Source organism: Styela clava, chromosome 3, assembly GCF_964204865.1.
Source record: "Styela clava chromosome 3, kaStyClav1.hap1.2, whole genome shotgun sequence".
NCBI lineage: Eukaryota > Metazoa > Chordata > Ascidiacea > Stolidobranchia > Styelidae > Styela > Styela clava.
The window spans coordinates 9,788,801-9,810,647 of NC_135252.1; the positions used below are offsets into that span (position 1 = coordinate 9,788,801).

General features: G+C 35.6%; 3 protein-coding genes across 3 annotated transcripts; 2 read left to right on the forward strand and 1 right to left on the reverse strand.

Annotated features, from left to right (window-relative positions):
* The first annotated feature begins 3,635 nt into the window (after window positions 1–3,635).
* On the forward strand, window positions 3,636–6,144 carry LOC144420986 (uncharacterized). Its single transcript, XM_078110962.1, has 5 exons — window positions 3,636–3,712; window positions 3,891–4,008; window positions 4,184–4,280; window positions 4,848–4,895; window positions 5,081–6,144. The coding sequence occupies exons 1-5, from the start codon at window positions 3,663–3,665 to the stop codon at window positions 5,347–5,349; spliced, it is 582 nt and encodes a 193-aa protein (XP_077967088.1). The 5' UTR covers window positions 3,636–3,662; the 3' UTR covers window positions 5,350–6,144.
* Window positions 6,145–12,276: 6,132 nt separating this feature from the next.
* On the reverse strand, window positions 12,277–15,147 carry LOC120342693 (uncharacterized). The gene is made up of 4 exons (XM_039411636.2): window positions 15,025–15,147; window positions 13,508–14,627; window positions 12,904–13,114; window positions 12,277–12,524 (listed from the first exon to the last, which is right to left on the reverse strand). The coding sequence occupies exons 2-4, from the start codon at window positions 13,524–13,526 to the stop codon at window positions 12,401–12,403; spliced, it is 354 nt and encodes a 117-aa protein (XP_039267570.2). The 5' UTR covers window positions 13,527–14,627; window positions 15,025–15,147; the 3' UTR covers window positions 12,277–12,400.
* Window positions 15,148–19,113: 3,966 nt separating this feature from the next.
* LOC120342495 (uncharacterized) lies at window positions 19,114–21,533 on the forward strand. The gene is made up of 5 exons (XM_078111009.1): window positions 19,114–19,159; window positions 19,338–19,455; window positions 19,630–19,726; window positions 20,286–20,333; window positions 20,519–21,533. The coding sequence occupies exons 3-5, from the start codon at window positions 19,720–19,722 to the stop codon at window positions 20,785–20,787; spliced, it is 324 nt and encodes a 107-aa protein (XP_077967135.1). The 5' UTR covers window positions 19,114–19,159; window positions 19,338–19,455; window positions 19,630–19,719; the 3' UTR covers window positions 20,788–21,533.
* The last annotated feature ends 314 nt before the right edge of the window (window positions 21,534–21,847 follow it).

Genomic DNA, 21,847 nt, shown 5'->3' on the forward strand with positions numbered 1-21,847 from the left:
AACGTGCATCTACCAGAGGATTTCAATAATTCAATACATCCGAAAGGGCGGACTTACAGCGCCTCGTAAGCAGCCCTAAGAAATTTGGGTTAAAAAAGCGCTTCCGCCAACTATTTGCTTTGCGTTTTGTGCCATTTTTAGTAAATAAGATGACCATATATAGATCTAGAAGAGTTTCCTCCGAGTTAGCAAAATAGAAAAAAGGTTTTCTCTCGTTCCAAAAAATTTATGTAACGCACAAACATGAATAAACCACCAACCCCCTTTTACGTGCGTCTCGAGAGAAAGAATTGACTTGTTAGAATATGTTTTACAGTAGTTTTGTTTGAAACAAGCATAAAAGCATCCGTAAATGATTGGTTGTTAGAAACGTTTTAGATCTAACAAAGATTTCTTTGAGTTTGCAAATTAATAAAGAAAGTTTTCGCTCGTTCAAAAACTTATGTAACGCACTGACATGAACAAACCACCAACCCCATTTTACATGCGCCACGAGAGAGAGATAATTGACTTGTTTGAATATAGTTCACATTAGTTTTGTTTGTAACAAGCTTGGAAACATCAGTAAATGACTGATTGTTGAAAACGTTCCGCAAAGTGAACAAAAATACAGATTGAAGGCTCTTTCAATCATAATTCATTAGGTACTTTTGCATATTGAATCAATATTCTTTATTCGACTGTTACAAACACCAGAGTCTGTCAGAGGTTGAAGCAAAATTAGAATTTAAAAAAAAACATTGTTTTTTTACTCTGGCTTTGAAAAATGAATTTAAGAGGAATACATCCCAAACGTACTAAACTACTGGGATCGCGCAATATCGAAAATGGCGGCCGGAGTCTGGTTTGAGTCTGGTTTGGCAAGCCCTGTCATGATTTGTAAATATCTGTCCTTGATCACCAGACCTCTCAAAGCAGACGATGGTGGCAATTCCGGTTCCATTGCATTTGAACCCACGTACATTTGTACCCACGACAATTGCACCTGCATACTATTGCACCTATGGAAAAATTTTTGTTGTATGGATATTTGAACCCATACTAACCCTAACCCTTGGGTTTTAGCACCCGCATATAACCTCAACCCGCGGATATACACATAGGTTCAAATGTACGTGGGTTCAAATGTACGGTCACTAGCAATTCCTTATGTTTTTGATCATAGACCTTTCAGGCCGAATTAGTGATCTGCTGCTCATGGTTTTATCCGCGGTCTGTTCTTGTTCGACAAACAAAATACCTTCGCTTAAATGTCTTGGATGCCGTCATAGTCAGCGAGCCAACACACCCGCACAAAGAAGAATATTTTTGGAAAAATCTCGACTGTCCCATGTCAACCAAGCTTAGCTTTAACTAATACCAAGTATAGGCTATATGACTTTGCTAAACATATTTTCAATGACACGGTTTAACGGGCTTTCGGCAGGTATACTGTACTAGGGGCGTAGAAAAAAGGGCGGGTTAAGCGTTGGACCCACCCTTTTTAAAATATAAAAAAATATTCCCTATCTTACATACCAATTTTTTGTAGGTTGAAACGTTTTTTAGACCTTCAAGACTATTTCTGGAAATATATTCAACAGAATTGCTCATTGCTAATTTGAAAGAGAGAAATAATGATAGAATAAGCCTTTACGCAGAGCGTTGCAAACATCATGAATAAACCACCAAGCCCTATGTGAGCCACGAGAGAAAGAATTTTCTGGGTTAAATATGGTATGGTACGGGATTTATTGAGTCTGGTTTGGAAAGCTGTGGAGTGCTTTCTAAACATCTGTCCCTATCACTGGGGCTCCCAAAAGCTGCCGATGGTACAATTCTAAATGTATTTGATCATAGACATTTAAGGTGGTGTGCTTCTTATTCGACCAAAAAATACCTTTGTTCTAAAATCTTTAATGCTGTGGTAGTCAGTGGGTCAGCACACATGGTCCGAGCCTCCTTTTTGGAAATGTAAAATAACATATTCTTTATTATACATAGCAATTTTAGTTTGGTTAAAGCCTTTTTAAAACCCTCTTGAAACCCATTGAAAAACTCCAGCTGTTACAGTCTAACTTGGCAATCAGAAATTCTTGTCTACGTCATTGTACTGTACTTGCTTTAAATTAACCCTGTATTGCAACAAAAGCTCTCAGTACAAATAAAAGAAACAAGCAAAGCACAAGTCTAAGAAATCTAATTTTTAAACGAGAGAAATACCGATAGAAAAAGGTCTATAAGTGCGTGCCAAACTTCGCCTCATTTGTCAAAGAAGAAACTTTGCACTTGAACAAGGTAACATCAAATCTGATTTATGATTCGAAGTATCGGTTCCTCAAAAGTAGATTAACCTTGGCTACAAATAAAAGCAGCACAAATGTGGCCACACAATAACTAATAAAACCCCGTCTGTTTGTGTAGCAAAATGAGAACTTTGTCACTTTATTGTTCCGAAAGATTATGTATAATAATAAGTCATTCATACAAAAGCCAACGAACGTGCTAATTAAAATTCTACATTAACATCAATTGAACAGATGATATAGTTACATTGCAATGTGGTGCAGAAGTGCTTAATCTCAATTCTCTCGTTTAGGTTACCTCTGTACCCATGTACATTTTCACCACTTAACGGAACCCAGGACATTTGCACGTGCATACAGATTGCACACATTCACTTTTGTACCTGCATAATTTTACACCTACTGACGATTGCTTTCCCATAAGTTTGCACCCACATACACATTGCATCCATGGACAATGCATCCACAAACGTTTGCACAGGTCAAAGTCATTCATTTATGGGTGCAAATGAATAGGGGTGTATATGATTGTGAGTGCAAATGATCCGGATACAAATGTCAGCTGGTGCTAATATACTGGGTTGCAAAAGTCCAAGGATGCCAATGTTAAGTGACCCATGTGACTGTGGCTGCATATGACTTGACTTTTAGTGAAAATGTACGGGGTAGGAAATATATGTGACTATGGGTGCAAATGGTGGTAATTTCGTAGCATACGTACCAGGTTAGGGTTACCTCTGTTCCTCTGTACTGAAGGCAAATTTCGCACGTGCATATGACTGTGAGATCAAATGTACTGAGTTGTATATTACTGTGGGTGCAAATGTACGGGGTTGCATATGACGATTGATACAAATGCACTGGGTGCAAATATGTTTGGATGCATACGCCTAAGTGTGCAAATGTAGTCCTACGTGAGTGCATATGGCTGGATAAGAATGTCCGCGGGTATAATCTATATGCCCATGTGAATATGTGGGTGGAAATGCTTGCCAGTTCAAATGTTTGCCTGTGCATATGACCGTGTGTGTAATGTCCGGATGCAAATGGTGAAAATAATGCATCGATACCATTAGAAGTTATGAACAACATTGTGCGTTGCAACTATGTCTGAGTTCATTTCCGTCTGCTGTATTGCGTGCGATCGCGTTATTTCATTCATTAGTGGGTAAATCTAGCAATTGCTAGTTTTAACTACACCTTTTTCCTCTGAAAAATTTCACAAACAAAATTTTAGTACCACCGGCGATAAGCAAGGCAAATTTATAATTCAATAGTAGATCATTCATTCTATGCATTCATTTCCAAAGTCTTTGTGATTCTTGGCATGATTGGTTAATCCAGAGCATACATTCGGAAGATGAATCCAATTTTATTATGCGTCAGTCAGCCAACACGAGATCATCTTCATTCATTCGGCGCAATGTGTATGTGGATTCATCATTTTTTTCCTAATTTGTATATTTAAAGGTGTAATCACAGTGTTCTTTTATTTACAATTGCAATTAAACACATCATTTCGTGATTCAAACTTTTTTATGATTTCTCCGAACAAATTTGCAAATTTATTGAAGTCGCATCAATATTGTTATTTTCTTTTACTAGTTGGATAGGATTGTACAGATCGCTGGATGATGACAGTTACTCGTGGACAGACAATTCAGCTCTGTCTTATCTAAACTGGCAGGAAAAAGAACCTACAAAAAGTGGTGGACTGTTTAAAGTAAGAAATATGTCTAATCCGTTATGATTTATTAGTTTTTGTTTTAGATTAGTCCAATTTTGAAGTAGAGCAGTGGATTAAAATTTTCGTTTGTTAATTTGGAATTAGTTTATATTAATTGTATCTTGCATACAGTTAGTTCTCTATTCACGAGTGCTTTACTTATATTTTGCAGGAGGTTTGCACCGAATTATCTGTGTCGAATGGCAAATGGTACGATACGACATGTAACAAAATTGGAATTTCAGTTTGTAAGATACCAAAAATGTTAGGTGAGAAAACTTCTGCATGTAGCAATTAGGGATCGTGCTACAATCCCGACGTGAAATGTTATTAACGGTGTTGCATTTGGATATCTGTATATTGCAAAAGACGTACAAACTTCTTTATATAATCAGATTTCATTGAATTACCTGGATTTGAAAATTGAAATATTATTGTGTCACTCGGTATACAATGTACCAATTGCCAACAATAAAAATATAATTCTGCAGGAAACAGCGAACGTGACTAAAGATATCACTATATCAATCCGGTTTTAGATATGATTGTATTAATCTAGAAATACGCATACTTGTATATCCGTTATGTTATCATCTGCAAACTATTGTGAAAATAAATACTCGCTCCAATACTTGTTTCAATTCATTTTGGTGTTTCTATTTTACTATTTAAAGTATATTTTTATGGATTACAATTCCTGCTTAGATTCTGTTGCCAAATGTGATCATTGATAAATTATAATGAAAAAACAGGCCAGCAAATTTCATATTGGCTTAGGTACATTAACTGTGAATTGTTGAAAATAATTAATAAAACTATACAATGACTTATTTTAGACGGATCTGGAAATTCTGGAAAAACTATAGGTCCAAAGCCCGCAGCAAGTAAGTATTCTTACATTAACTTCGTAAATTGAGTTGGCTTTATCTCGGCATCAAATAGCTCAAAAACACTATCAAATGCAAGCAACATGTTTCATTTTATCTTCGCCAAATTTCATAGAATACTAGATAAATTTTGTATTATATCACATCATTCCCTAATACTCTTTCATATTCTCACTTCACAGGTAACATTGCTCTCCCAATTATTTTGGTTTTCGTCGTGCTGATTATAATTGGATTTGCGTGTGTAGTGTTTTATTATTATAAATCACGAAGTGGAAAAGGAAACTACGTTCTTCAGCTGCCTAGCGTATCATTTCGTGACTTCTTGTCAACAACTCCTGGCCTGCGAACCTTCATGACGTCTGGTTCAGGCGATCAACAAGGTCTTGTAGAAGAAGTTGGAGACGACGAAGGAGACTCGCTTATGAGTAAAGATGGTGGATATAGATAAAATTCAAAAACTGTGACTATATATATTTCAAAATTATTGAAAGCAGTGCCAACTTATACTTAATTACATAAGTAGGAGTAGTTCATCCTCTGACTGGCTTTTCTCAAAGTAATTTTCTAACCTGCATTTTTGAATGAATGTAGTCGAAGAGCCTTTCATTGATAATGTGTAAAGGCCTTAAAACTTTTGTCTTCACTATCAAAATCATACAGACGAGCTATTGTTGACGCAACACCCCACTCGAAGACTACCATTTCATAAAATTTGTATTAATAAATTTGATGTTTTCAAAAGTATGGATATTAATATTTTTGAGAAAAAACTTGGTTTTTAAAATTTCAGTTGAAATCTTAATAACAAGTTGGAAGAATTACATATTTAATTTTGTTGAAATTGCACTCGTAATAATAGTGCAGTTTTATAAGTGCAATTTGTATTAAAATTATTCCAAATAAATTCCATTTGTTATAATATGTTGTTTTTTGTCAGTTGAGAGGTCGAACTTATTAAATTAGAAAAGTTTTGAAAAACGATTTTGGTGACAAATCACAGCGTGCGTTACGTTTCTTTTCTGGTGGACGCAACTATTTTACTTACTCTTCTAGAAAAATCTTGGAAGATATGAATTGTCTCAATATATGTATAGAAACGTTACAGGGTCATTATTCACGTCATTCGACGTCACTCAATTTGAAGGAAAGTATGAGACTAAATTGCTTGCGCACCACTCATATTCGTGTTTTCCCATACTCATTTTATTGCATTGGTCTGAATAAATCTGATGAGGCTGGGGGACATGACTTGTTACATGTACTTTGGTGAAGTTACTGGTTAAGTTGTAGCAACGAGTTCGCTGAGCAAAGTGGCGGCAATCGTGAAATTGCAAAATGATATTAAAAGAAATGAAAAGTACCTAATTAATGTTTGAAGTCGGAGATTGGGCTCGAATAAAAAGATGAATTTGGGATTACAATTCCAAATCAAATTTGTCGAGTAATAGGTTTATTCAGTTATTTTATTATTACCCTTTTCAATTAAGTACCTTGAGACAACTCGGTGGGGCGGTTTAGTCAACGTGCTGCCCAGTCATTCGCACTTTATCTGTGGACACACGGTAATCGCACTGTGAACCCTGGGATTCGACCTGGACCACGTTGGGAAGCCCTGCTTTAGATAATGCTTGCTGAATGTTGATTTACGTTTGACCAAGTAGACCAGGGGTCGGCAAACTACGGTCCGTGGACCAGATGCGGCCCGCGACGCTTCACTGAATTATAGCAGGGGTGGCCAACCTGCTTTCGGCCGCTATCGACTAAAATAGTTTCAGTATCATTTCCCCGAAAATTGTACGGTTTTCGTGTCCCACATGTCCCATGGGAAATACAAATGTGCGCTGTCCCATCCCACTCCCATGGGAATCCCATTCCCATGGACAACCCTGATAATGTCCCAGTGACCAAGCATTTTTTTTTTCAAAATTAGTTGCAATTTAAGTTTTCTCGCTTTCCGAATGAATAAAATTTTCTGATGATGATAATGTTGACAATGCTGTAGGTAATGGGATACGGTCTTTAGTACAAAACAATGTTCGCAAAATCCGTTGAAATGACAAGCAATTCTGTGTAAATATGTATTCAGGACGCAATGATCAGTTTGCAGTCGGAATTAAAAAAAATTGATATTTGCGTGTCTGCTCGTTCAATTAATTTATAATCGACTCTTCTTTCAAATTTTTAACAACTTTTTTGTATCCTCTTGTAATAACTTATAGCGACTGCAATGAGGGGAAGGTACTCAAACGTTGAAAAACCATTGGTGTAGTTGACAAAATAGCTATCCTTGGGAACAAAATGGCTGATAAATTATGTTTAACTACGCCTGGGAAATTCAGTTCAACCACTAACCGTTTGGCTGAGTGTTGAGTTTGTTTGACATTAATTTGATTTATGATGATGTTTTTCCGTTTCCTTACGAATAACTTAACATTAAATATACCTATAGTCGTTGATATTGAAGATAGTAAATACGGCGAGTTGGAATATTGATTCATTAATTGTACATGTGTACGAGAATAAAATATTTTATACATAATAGGATATACCAAATATATCATTTATATAAGTATGTTCATTAGGGCTGAAAATTCCAGTGCAAATTCTTCAATCGTTACTCTGAGAGAATTACCGATCAATCACCATCAACGTGAAAAAGCATCACAAAACAACAACAAGAGAGCTATGCTCAAATATATGGACACGTAGAGTCACATAATTTTGATGACGTCATAGCGAAAAAAGAAGTAATAGCCTTCTGGAGAAAATTTTTATCTTTAACCACTAAAAATTTCAAAGCAATTGGTCCAGTATTCGAAGAGAAAAGCGACTTTTTTAAAACGTGTCAAGCGGTACTGAGTTAGCAGTCAGGCAGCATCTTACCTGTACACTGTAGGCCATATACGGTAATTGATCACAGAACAGTTGTTCCCTTGCAAATTTTATGTTGTTTACACTTTAGGACAGATAATTGATCACAGAACAATTCTTCCCTTTCAAATTTTATGTTGTTTCCAGTAGACTCTCATCAAAATAAACAAATATAGTAGGCTACAAGTGCTACAACGCTTGCATTACTGCACTGGTAGGACCGTGAAAGAATAAGTTACGGTAATTTCATTGTGGTAAGACACCGGTACCGGCACCAGTACCAGTATCGTACTTACGTACTGAGCTACCAGTACCGGTTAGCAGTCAGCCAGCATCTTACCTGTACACTGTAGGCCATATACGGTAATTGATCACAGAACAGTTGTTCCCTTGCAAATTTTATGTTATTTACACTTTAGGACAGATAATTGATCACAGAACAATTCTTCCCTTTCAAATTTTATGTTGTTTCCAGTAGACTCTCATCAAAATAAACAAATATAGTAGGCTACAAGTGCTACAACGCTTGCATTACTGCACTGGTAGGACCGTGAAAGAATAAGTTACGGTAATTTCATTGTGGTAAGACACCGGTACCGGCACCAGTATCGTACTTACGTACTGAGCTACCAGTACCGGTACCGAACCTGTAGGTCTGATATTCCGTTCCGCATACGATAGGCTATAAAACTTGCATTGCAGCATTAGTAATACCGCGGAAGGAATAAGTCAATTTCACTGCGTTACGGCACCGGTATGGCAACTTACCAGTACCGACCTACAGTAGCTGTAGTACTGAGCAAGACAATCGATCGCGAAACCGCTTGAAATAAGTGTAAAACAGTGTTCCCATGAGTAAAAATAAATACCGCGAAATTTTGTATGAAATATCATATCTCATAGGATTCATATAAAATTTAAGAATAAACAAAAGTAATAGCCTTCTAGCGAAAAAATTAATCTTCAACCACTGAAAATTTCAAAGCAATTGGTCCAGTATTCGAAGAGAAAAGCGACTTTTTAAAAACGTGTCAAAGAACAAGAACAAGAGAGCTATGCTCAAATATATGGACACGTAGAGTCACATAATTTTGATGACGTCATAGCGAAAAAAGAAGTAATAGCCTTCTGGAGAAAATTTTTATCTTTAACCACTAAAAATTTCAAAGCAATTGGTCCAGTATTCGAAGAGAAAAGCGACTTTTTAAAAACGTGTCAAGCGGTACTGAGTTAGCAGTCAGGCAGCATCTTACCTGTACACTGTAGGCCATATACGGTAATTGATCACAGAACAGTTGTTCCCTTGCAAATTTTATGTTGTTTACACTTTAGGACAGATAATTGATCACAGAACAATTCTTCCCTTTCAAATTTTATGTTGTTTCCAGTAGACTCTCATCAAAATAAACAAATATAGTAGGCTACAAGTGCTACAACGCTTGCATTACTGCACTGGTAGGACCGTGAAAGAATAAGTTACGGTAATTTCATTGTGGTAAGACACCGGTACCGGCACCAGTATCGTACTTACGTACTGAGCTACCAGTACCGGTACCGAACCTGTAGGTCTGATATTCCGTTCCGCATACGATAGGCTATAAAACTTGCATTGCAGCATTAGTAATACCGCGGAAGGAATAAGTCAATTTCACTGCGTTACGGCACCGGTATGGCAACTTACCAGTACCGACCTACAGTAGCTGTAGTACTGAGCAAGACAATCGATCGCGAAACCGCTTGAAATAAGTGTAAAACAGTGTTCCCATGAGTAAAAATAAATACCGCGAAATTTTGTATGAAATATCATATCTCATAGGATTCATATAAAATTTAAGAATAAACAAAAGTAATAGCCTTCTAGCGAAAAAATTAATCTTCAACCACTGAAAATTTCAAAGCAATTGGTCCAGTATTCGAAGAGAAAAGCGACTTTTTAAAAACGTGTCAAAGAACAAGAACAACAACAAGAACAACAAGAACAACAACAACATAATATTGAAACGATCGTTATGTCCACTACGTGTCCAACAAGAACAAGAGAGCTATGCTCAAATATATGGACACGTAGAGTCACATAATTTTGATGACGTCATAGCGAAAAAAGAAGTAATAGCTTTCTGGAAAAAATTTTTATCTTTAACCACTAAAAATTTCAAAGCAATTGGTCCAGTACCGGTATTCGAAGAGAAAAGCGACTTTTTAAAAACGTGTCAAGCGGTACTGAGTTAGCAGTCAGGCAGCATCTTACCTGTACACTGTAGGCCATATACGGTAATTGATCACAGAACAGTTGTTCCCTTGCAAATTTTATGTTGTTTACACTTTAGGACAGATAATTGATCACAGAACAATTCTTCCCTTTCAAATTTTATGTTGTTTCCAGTAGACTCTCATCAAAATAAACAAATATAGTAGGCTACAAGTGCTACAACGCTTGCATTACTGCACTGGTAGGACCGTGAAAGAATAAGTTACGGTAATTTCATTGTGGTAAGACACCGGTACCGGCACCAGTACCAGTATCGTACTTACGTACTGAGCTACCAGTACCGGTTAGCAGTCAGCCAGCATCTTACCTGTACACTGTAGGCCATATACGGTAACTGATCACAGAACAGTTGTTCCCTTGCAAATTTTATGTTATTTACACTTTAGGACAGATAATTGATCACAGAACAATTCTTCCCTTACAAATTTTATGTTGTTTCCAGTAGACTCTCATCAAAATAAACAAATATAGTAGGCTACAAGTGCTACAACGCTTGCATTACTGCACTGGTAGGACCGTGAAAGAATAAGTTACGGTAATTTCATTGTGGTAAGACACCGGCACCAGTACCAGTATCGTACTTACGTACTGAGCTACCAGTACCGGTACCGAACCTGTAGGTCTGATATTCCGTTCCGCATACGATAGGCTATAAAACTTGCATTGCAGCATTAGTAATACCGCGGAAGGAATAAGTCAATTTCACTGCGTTACGGCACCGGTATGGCAACTTACCAGTACCGACCTACAGTAGCTGTAGTACTGAGCAAGACAATCGATCGCGAAACCGCTTGAAATAAGTGTAAAACAGTGTTCCCATGAGTAAAAATAAATACCGCGAAATTTTGTATGAAATATCATATCTCATAGGATTCATATAACATTTAAGAATAAACAAAAGTAATAGCCTTCTAGCGAAAAAATTAATCTTCAACCACTGAAAATTTCAAAGCAATTGGTCCAGTATTCGAAGAGAAAAGCGACTTTTTAAAAACGTGTCAAAGAACAAGAACAAGAACAACAAGAACAAGAACAACAACAACATAATATTGAAACGATCGTTATGTCCACTACGTGTCCAACAAGAACAAGAACAACAACAACATAATATTGAAACGATCGATATGTCCACTACGTGTCCAATAAAGTTGCCTCAGGTATTTATGAAGATGGGAAATAACTTTTACCTTTACGATTCTGAAAGATTTTCGCCCAAGTATCGAAATAGTTTAGTAATTTGATATTTGGCCACTCTCTTGCGAAAATTGGACGGACTAAATGGAATAATTGCAATCAATTTAAAACGGTGCTTTTTACGTCTACATTTAAAGCGATTGGTTGAATCCAATCGAAATGGTCTGCGTACTGAGTAACAAAACAACAAAGCGTGAAACTAAGAAAGTAGATCAAAATCTGAATATTTATTGATAATAATGAACAATACACATCCAAGGCCTTAATCTAAAAAGAACAAAACTTGCTTTGAGAAAATAAGTAAAAATATAATTTTGATTTTAAATTTGTGTAACTGTTTATTGAAATATATTGGCGAATATTTTACTTCACAATATGTCTAGATACCATATCAAGACTACCTAATTTTTTGTATACTTTGACATTCGCCATTTTGTTTTGAACTACTCGAAATTCAACCCGAGCGTGACGAGCTTTCGTTCGTTGAAAACAAAAACAACATGAGAGTTTCACTTTTAGACAGAAAGCCCCAATATTCCCAAATAATTTTCAAATGCCATATTGACTACGGTGATGTATACTCTATTTTGACGTCTACCCCAAGTTCAAACTTGTTTACAGTATCTAAATCCAAAATGAGGAACCGAAAAAACTGCCGAGGAACCGAAACAACGTTCAAGCGTATTACCACGCAATTGCCTGAACTGCGAGCACTCGGTGTGGAATCTAGATAAGAATACTTATAAAATGACTTAACGAGCCCCCACGACTGTGAAACTAAAATGAACGCAGGAAATTCAATTGCACTATTTGCGAATGACTTACAAGTATGCTGATTGATTTCTGTTTTACGGCAAAGCATTTTCAGGAATGTTAAGTCCAGAGTTCTCTATACAGCAAAATGCATACCTCTCAACCTGCTCGGAACCCGCAAAGTCACATAGTATGTGTTTGGCCTTGCTCGAATGTATATCAAGAATAATGTAGATTTGATTTACTCGATTATATTTATTCATATATACTCAAAATTGCCGACTAGCTAGAGAAAAAAAAGTGTTTTTTACTGAATGAATGTTTCAGAATTGTTCGAAAAGTAGCAAGCAAAAACATCGGAGTAAAAGAGTATTCACACCTTTAGCAATATTTTTGAACGGTGCATATTGTGCTACTTATATCCTAAAGCTAAATGTTTCGATGAGTTACCGCCGATTGCTCTTCCGCCGCCGATATTCAACCACATGGCCATTGTGCCTGCAGTATTTTCAAACGGATTCAGTCCTTTTTGATGGCTGATATAAAAACGTGTTATATTAGTTAATGGCAGAATACATACCAAGGCGAAATATTCTAAATAAATCAACCAAAGCTATTTTCCATATTTGTGCCACATTTGAAACGATTTCACTCCAAACAAGGTTACACATGAGAATTACATGAAAACGAAAACATGCTGCTAATTTTGTTAATAACTGGAAATTATTTGTAAGATTTATAAAAAAATCAACCGCCAATAAATATTATGACGATGAGACAACATTATAATGAGTTATATTATTAGAGTTTGTTCATAGATATATTTATATGGGCGTTTGTTATTTTTTCGGCATATACTTCAGAAGCTGTTTTTGATTAGAAGCAACTACAAAAAGTAATAAAAAAAAAACTGACCAAATGCCAATAATTCTAATGATGCTTTTTGTTTGCATGTCGAGCATTTCTTTCTCGTGTCGGTACTGCATTTCTTGTTTCTCCCTTGCTATTCTTTCTCGAATTTGTGCTTCCGACAACTCATTCTTTTGCTTTGATACTGCTATTTCATATTCGTTTTTAAATCTCCTCATTTCCCGTTCGTGTCGGTAGCGGTCTTCGGCCATATCCTCTGCAAAAAGTGTTTATTAGCGTTTATGGTATTTTTGATATTTGGAACAATTTGTAGCGTATCAGAATATTATAACTGCTGTCATGTTCAGTAAAAATTGCACATGCATTCAAAACATATAACTTAAGATACTGTGTTTTGATAATATAAATGGTATTTCTCTGTGAATTGAGGTACAGTATATTAGTACGGATTTTCATTTTACAATGAGTGATTGTCAGTAACTTTTAGATACCAAGAAATGAATAAATATTTGGATTCAATTTTTATTACTTAATTCAGATATATTACTTGCATTTTCTTTGGTAATTATAGTGGCTAAATGATGACTACTTTTTATATCTTGAAATATTCGAATTATAAAAAAAAATCCAGCTTAAAACAAAAACTTACTGGAAAATATAAATCCCATAATGAGTATTACTCGGTTAAATCCAGTTTATTGAACAACTGAGTGTCTTCAAAATCTGGTGTTAACTAAACAATTTAGTTATTTCCTAAGAATCTCTGCGAAAAAAAGATAACATCAACAATGCTAATATTTGATGATCACGTTAAAAATAATTTGACATAAATCAACTTTCGGATTTCTATCGTGCATACAAAAACGTACATCTACAAGAAGATTTTGCAGATTTTTTTATATATTCGAGAGGACAGGTGTAATAGTATCTCGTAAGCAGCCGCGAGGTAACAAATTTGGGCAAAAAATATTCCGACTTAAGGCGTACCCGCTAACATTTAAAAATAGTTTTTGTCATTTTGAAATCTTTTGGTGTTTTTCTCAAAAGTTAATTTTTAAAGTGAAAACATATGAAATTCCACAAAACATTTAGAAAACGTTTTTTTTTTATCTGGCATGCGGATGCAACATTACCGATTTAAATTTAAACCTTAGATTCATCACCGACCCCCCTCTTAAATATGCGTGTAAACATGTTAGATTTGAAAGCAGTAAACCTTTGTAAATAACAGGATGTTAAAAACGTTGAGCACTTCATATAAAAAATACATTTTAACATGTTTTAACAGGCTGTTTATACATCAATATAAACAGTCTGCGGGTAAATAAAACGAAATTAGGTACGTCCACAACTTTAGAGAAAACATTGTATATTTTTCGACTTTAAAAAATATTTCATTACCGCAGTGGGTACTGGACTAAAAAGTATACCGTATATACAAAGTTACTCAGGAGGCAATTTTGAAATTGACTTCCAGACCTATGGAGTTTGGTTTGTCGAGCACATTTAACAATCCTGCAAGTAGTTTCAATGTTTAGAAAATAATTACAATGTTTACTCCTAATATTTCGTCCTCCAATTTTAATAGTTTTGGAAAGGGCAATCAGGTCTTCAGTTTTTGCAAGTGTTTGTTTTGAGGTTCTTGTTTCATTAATTTTTCTACTCTTTCGCGACATTCCCATTCTGAAAAACTTTGTTTTGCTTTTTCTCTTTCTATCTTGAGCTTCATCATATTTTTTTGTGTCTGTAGAGGTCTTCCGCCATTTGCTCTGTGAAAATTGTTTATTTTTCATCATGTAATGAAGTAGGTTTTACATCAGAATACTTATGACTACTGTTGGATTCAGCGAAGAAATCCATATATTTCCATATTATAAAACTTGAGATACTGGGCTTTGAATATTTAAAATTTAAACCGTCGATCTTCGTGAATCGGGGTATATTAGTATGTATTTGCATTTGAAAATGAGTAATTTTCAGTAACTACTGTATACCCAGAGCAGAATAAATATTTTGATTTGTTTTTTAATGCTCAATTCTTTTATATTAATGGCGTATTCTTATACATTCTTGGCTATGGTGGTTGAATGATGGCTTTTTTGTACATTATAAAATACAAATATTAGAAGTAGATTAAAATATCTCAAGCCTAAAACAAGAACTTACTGGAAAACAGATGGCCCATTCTGCGATTTGCTCGTCTAAACCAGGCAATTGAAGAGATGCGTATTTCCAATTGCTTTTGTGAACTAAACAATTTAGTACGAGTATTTCCTAAAACTCCCTGCTAAAAAAGAGGAGAAGAACATGTGCTATTATCTGACCATATCACATTTAGACAAAATTAAATAAACTTTCTGCATACAAAATTGCTACTGTGTATACAATAACGGGAACTCTCGACGTATTTGAACTAAGATGCCGGACACCGGAACGTAGTATGTGTACCAGGTTAGGGATAGGCCATAATTTTAATCCAATTTTCATTATTTTAGTTATATTTTGAGTTCGGGGACTAGCCAAATGACACCCGTAGTATTTGTATCTGAAATTATGCCCTAACCCTAACTTCGTACACACACTACGTTCCGGTGTCCGCCAGCTTGGTTCACATACTTCTGGAGTGCCCAATAACGTGCATCTACCAGAGGATTTCAATAATTCAATACATCCGAAAGGGCGGACTTACAGCCCCTCGTAAGCAGCCCTAAGAAATTTGGGTTAAAAAAGCGCTTCCGCCAACTATTTGCTTTGCGTTTTGTGCCATTTTTAGTAAATAAGATGACCATATATAGATCTAGAAGAGTTTCCTCCGAGTTAGCAAAATAGAAAAAAGGTTTTCTCTCGTTCCAAAAAATTTATGTAACGCACAAACATCAATAAACCACCAACCCCCTTTTACGTGCGTTTGAAAGAATTGACTTGTTAGAATATGTTTTACAGTAGTTTTGTTTGAAACAAGCATAAAAGCATCCGTAAATGATTGGTTGTTAGAAACGTTTTAGATCTAACAAAGATTTCTTTGAGTTTGCAAATTAATAAAGAAAGTTTTCGCTCGTTCAAAAACTTATGTAACGCACTGACATGAACAAACCACCAACCCCATGCGCCACGAGAGAGAGATAATTGACTTGTTTGAATATAGTTCACATTAGTTTTGTTTGTAACAAGCTTGAAAACATCAGTAAATGACTGATTGTTGAAAACGTTCCGCAAAGTGAACAAAAATACAGATTGAAGGCTCTTTCAATCATAATTCATTAGGTACTTTTGCATATTGAATCAATATTGTTTATTCGACTGTTACAAACACCAAAGTCTGTCAGAGGTTGAAGCAAAATTAGAATTTTAAAAAAAACATTGTTTTTTTACTCTGGCTTTGAAAAACGAATTTAAGAGGAATACATCCCAAACGTACTAAACTACTGAGATCGCGCAATATCGAAAATGGCGGCCGGAGTCTGGTTTGAGTCTGGTTTGGCAAGCCCTGTCATGATTTGTAAATATCTGTCCTTGATCACCAGACCTCTCAAAGCAGACGATGGTGGCAATTCCGGTTCCATTGCATTTGAACCCACGTACATTTGTACCCACGACAATTGAACTTGCATACTATTGCACCTATGAAAAAAAATTTTGTTTTATGGATATTTGAACCCATACTAACCCTAACCCTTGGGTTTTAGCACCCGCATATAACCTCAAACCGCGGATATACACATGGGTTCAAATGTACGTGGGTTCAAATGTACGGTCACTGGCAATTCCTTATGTTTTTGATCATAGACCTTTCAGGCCGAATCAGTGATCTGCTCATGGTTTTATCCGCGGTCTGTTCTTGTTCGACAAAATACCTTCGCTTAAATGTCTTTGATGCCGTCATAGTCAGCGAGCCAACACACCCGCACAAAGAAGAATATTTTTGGAAAAATCTCGACTGTCCCATGTCAACCAAGCTTAGCTTTAACTAATACCAAGTATAGGCTATATGACTTTGCTAAACATATTTTCAATGACACGGTTTAACGGGTTTTCGGCAGGTATACTGTACTAGGGGCGTAGAAAAAAGGGCGGCTTAAGCGTCGGACCCACCCTTTTTAAAATATAAAAAATATTCCCTATCTTACATACCAATTTTTTGTAGGTTGAAACGTTTTTTAGACCTTCAAGACTATTTCTGGAAATATATTGCAACAGAATTGCTCATTGCTAATTTGAAAGAGAGAAATAATGATAGAATAAGCCTTTACGCAGAGCGTTGCAAACATCATGAATAAACCACCAAGCCCTATGTGAGCCACGAGAGAAAGAATTTTCTGGGTTAAATATGGTATGGTACGGGATTTATTGAGTCTGGTTTGGAAAGCTGTGGAGTGCTTTCTAAACATCTGTCCCTATCACTGGGGCTCCCAAAAGCTGCCGATGGTACAATTCTAAATGTATTTGATCATAGACATTTAAGGTGGTGTGCTTCTTATTCGACCAAAAAATACCTTTGTTCTAAAATCTTTAATGCTGTGGTAGTCAGTGGGTCAGCACACATGGTCCGAGCCTCCTTTTTGGAAATGTAAAAAAACATATTCTTTATTATACATAGCAATTTTAGTTTGGTTAAAGCCTTTTTAAAACCCTCTTGAAACCCATTGAAAAACTCCAGCTGTTACAGTCTAACTTGGCAATCAGAAATTCTTGTCTACGTCATTGTACTGTACTTGCTTTAAATTAACCCTGTATCGCAACAAAAGCTCTCAGTACAAATAAAAGAAATCTAATTTTTGAACGAGAGAAATACCGATAGAAAAAGGTCTATAAGTGCGTGCCAAACTTAGCCTCATTTGTCAAAGAAGAAACTTTGCACTTGAACAAGGTAACATCAAATCTGATTTATGATTCGAAGTATCGGTTCCTCAAAAGTAGATTAACCTTGGCTACAAATAAAAGCAGCACAAATGTGGCCACACAATAACTAATAAAACCCCGTCTGTTTGTGTAGCAAAATGAGAACTTTGTCACTTTATTGTTCCGAAAGATTATGTATAATAATAAGTCATTCATACAAAAGCCAACGAACGTGCTAATTAAAATTCTACATTAACATCAATTGAACAGATGATATAGTCACATTGCAATGTGGTGCAGAAGTGCTTAATCTCAATTCTCTCGTTTAGGTTATCTCTGTACCCAGTACATTTTCACCACTTAACGGAACCCAGGACATTTGCACGTGCATACAGATTGCACACATTCACTTTTGTACCTGCATAATTTTACACCTACTGACGATTGCTTTCCCATAAGTTTGCACCCACATACACATTGCATCCATGGACAATGCATCCACAAACGTTTGCACAGGTCAAAGTCATTCATTTATGGGTGCAAATGAATAGGGGTGTATATGATTGTGAGTGCAAATGATCCGGATACAAATGTCAGCTGGTGCTAATATACTGGGTTGCAAAAGTCCAAGGATGCCAATGTTAAGTGACCCATGTGACTGTGGCTGCATATGACTTGACTTTTAGTGAAAATGTACGGGGTAGGAAATATATGTGACTATGGGTGCAAATGGTGGTAATTTCGTAGCATACGTACCAGGTTAGGGTTACCTCTGTTCCTCTGTACTGAAGGCAAATTTCGCACGTGCATATGACTGTGAGATCAAATGTACTGAGTTGTATATTACTGTGGGTGCAAATGTACGGGGTTGCATATGACGATTGATACAAATGCACTGGGTGCAAATATGTTTGGATGCATACGCCTAAGTGTGCAAATGTAGTCCTACGTGAGTGCATATGGGTGGATAAGAATGTCCGCGGGTATAATCTATATGTCCATGTGAATATGTGGGTGGAAATGCTTGCCAGTTCAAATGTTTGCCTGTGCATATGACCGTGTGTGTAATGTCCGGATGCAAATGGTGAAAATAATGCATCGATACCATTAGAAGTTATGAACAACATTGTGCGTTGCAACTATGTCTGAGTTCATTTCCGTCTGCTGTATTGCGTGCGATCGCGTTATTTCATTCATTAGTGGGTAAATCTAGCAATTGCTAGTTTTAACTACACCTTTTTCCTCTGAAAAATTTCACAAACAAAATTTTAGTACCACCGGCGATAAGCAAGGCAAATTTATAATTCAATAGTGGATCATTCATTCTATGCATTCATTTCCAAAGTCTTTGTGATTCTTGGCATGATTGGTTAATCCAGAGCATACATTCGGAAGATGAATCCAATTTTTTTATGCGTCAGTCAGCCAACACGAGATCATCTTCATTCATTCGGCGCAATGTGTATGTAGATTCATCATTTTTTTCCTAATTTGTATATTTAAAGGTGTAATCACAGTGTTCTTTTATTTACAATTGCAATTAAACACATCATTTCGTGATTCAAACTTTTTTATGGTTTCTCCGAACAAATTTGCAAATTTATTGAAGTCGCATCAATATTGTTATTTTCTTTTACTAGTTGGATAGGATTGTACAGATCGCTGGATGATGACAGTTACTCGTGGACAGACAATTCAGCTCTGTCTTATCTAAACTGGCAGGAAAAAGAACCTACAAAAAGTGGTGGACTGTTTAAAGTAAGAAATATGTCTAATCGATTATGATTTATTAGTTTATGTTTAGATTAGTCCAATTTTGAAGTATAGCAGGGGATTAAAATTTTCGTTTGTTAATTTGGAATTAGTTTATATCAATTGTATCTTACATACAGTTAGTTCTCTATTCACGAGTGCCTTACTTATATTTTGCAGGAGGTTTGCACCGAATTATCTGTGTCGAATGGCAAATGGTACGATACGACATGTAACAAAATTGGAATTTCAGTTTGTAAGATACCAAAAATGTTAGGTAAGAAAACTTCTGCATGTAGCAATTAGGGATCGTGCTACAATCCCGACGTGAAATGTTATTAACGGTGGTGCATTTGGATATCGGTATATTGCAAAAGACGTACAAACTTCTTTATATAATTAGATTTCATTGAATTACCTGGATTTGAAAATTGAAATATTATTGTGTCACTCGGTATACAATGTACCAATTGCCAACAATAAAAATATAATTCTGCAGGAAACAGCGAACGTGACTAAAGATATCACTATATCAATCCGGTTTTAGATATGATTGTATTAATCTAGAAATGCGTATATCCGTTATGTTATCATCTGCAAACTATTGTGAAAATAAATACTCGCTCCAATACTTGTTTCAATTCATTTTGGTGTTTCTATTTTACTATTTAAAGTATATTTTTATGGATTACAATTCCTGCTTAGATTCTGTTGCCAAATGTGATCATTGATAAATTATAATGAAAAAACAGGCCAGCAAATTTCATATTGGCTTAGGTACATCAACTGTGAATTGTTGAAAATAATTAATAAAACTATACATTGACTTATTTTAGACGGATCTGGAAATTCTGGAAAAACTATAGGTCCAAAGCCCGCAGCAAGTAAGTATTCTTACATTAACTTCGTAAATTGAGTTGGCTTTATCTCGGCATCAAATAGCTCAAAAACACTATCAAATGCAAGCAACATGTTTCATTTTATCTTCGCCAAATTCCATATAATACTAGATAAATTTTGTATTATATCACATCATTCCCTAATACTCTTTCATATTCTCATTTCACAGGTAACATTGCTCTCCCAATTATTTTGGTTTTCGTCGTGCTGATTATAATTGGATTTGCGTGTGTAGTGTTTTATTATTATAAATCACGAAGTGGAAAAGGAAACTACGTTCTTCAGCTGCCTAGCGTATCATTTCGTGACTTCTTGTCAACAACTCCTGGCCTGCGAACCTTCATGACGTCTGGTTCAGGCGATCAACAAGGTCTTGTAGAAGAAGTTGGAGACGACGAAGGAGACTCGCTTATGAGTAAAGATGGTGGATATAGATAAAATTCAAAAACTGTGACTATATATATTTCAAAATTATTGAAAGCAGTGCCAACTTATACTTAATTACATAAGTAGGAGTAGTTCATCCTCTGACTGGCTTTTCTCAAAGTAATTTTCTAACCTGCATTTTTGAATGAATGTAGTCGGAGAGCCTTTCATTGATAATGTGTAAAGGCCTTAAAACTTTTGTCTTCACTATCAAAATCATACAGACGAGCTATTGTTGACGCAACGCCCCACTCGAAGACTACCATTTCATAAAATTTGTATTAATAAATTTGATGTTTTCAAAAGTATGGATAATAATATTTTTGAGAAAAAACTTAGTTTTTAAAATTTCAGTTGAAATCTTAATGACAAGTTGGAAGAATTACATATTTGATTTTGTTGAAATTTCACTCGTAATAATAGTGCAGTTTTATAAGTGCAATTTGTATTAAAATTATTCCAAATAAATTCCATTTGTTATAATATGTTGTTTTTTGTCAAGTTGAGAGGTCGAACTTATTAAATAAGAAAAATTTTGAAAAACGATTTTGGTGACAAATCACAGCGTGCGTTACGTTTCTTTTCTGGTGGACGCAACTATTTTACTTACTCTTCTAGAAAAATCTTGGAGGATATGAATTGTCTCAATATATATATAGAAACGTTACAGGGTCATTATTCACGTCATTCGACGTCACTCAATTTGAAGGAAAGTATGAGACTAAATTGCATGGGCACCACTCATATTCGTGTTTTCCCATATTCATTTTATTGCATTGGTCTGAATAAATCTGATGAGGCTGGGGGACATGACTTGTTACATGTACTTTAGTAAAGTAACTGGTTAAGGAGTAGCAACGAGTTCGCTGAGCAAAGTGGCGGTAATCGTGAAATTGCAAAATGATGTTAAAAGAAATGAAACGTACCTAATTAATGTTTGAAGTCGGAGATTGGGCTCGAATAAAAAGACGAATTTGGGATTACAATTCCAAATCAAAATTGTCAAGTAATAGGTTTATTCAGTTATTTTATTATTTCCCTTTTCAACTAAGTACCTTGAGACAACTCGGTG

Bases quoted from the DNA above. Each gene is read 5' to 3' on its own strand.
- LOC144420986 (XM_078110962.1), top strand. From the start codon at position 3,663: ATGCGTCAGTCAGCCAACACGAGATCATCTTCATTCATTCGGCGCAAT. The intron at 3,713-3,890 runs GTATGTGGATTC...TTCTTTTACTAG, and splicing joins TCATTCATTCGGCGCAATGT to TTGGATAGGATTGTACAGAT. The intron at 4,009-4,183 runs GTAAGAAATATG...TATATTTTGCAG, and splicing joins AAAGTGGTGGACTGTTTAAA to GAGGTTTGCACCGAATTATC.
- LOC120342693 (XM_039411636.2), bottom strand. The intron at 12,525-12,903 runs GTCAGTTTTTTT...TTTTTATATCAG, and splicing joins ATTAGAATTATTGGCATTTG to CCATCAAAAAGGACTGAATC.
- LOC120342495 (XM_078111009.1), top strand. The intron at 20,334-20,518 runs GTAAGTATTCTT...CTCATTTCACAG, and splicing joins AGGTCCAAAGCCCGCAGCAA to GTAACATTGCTCTCCCAATT.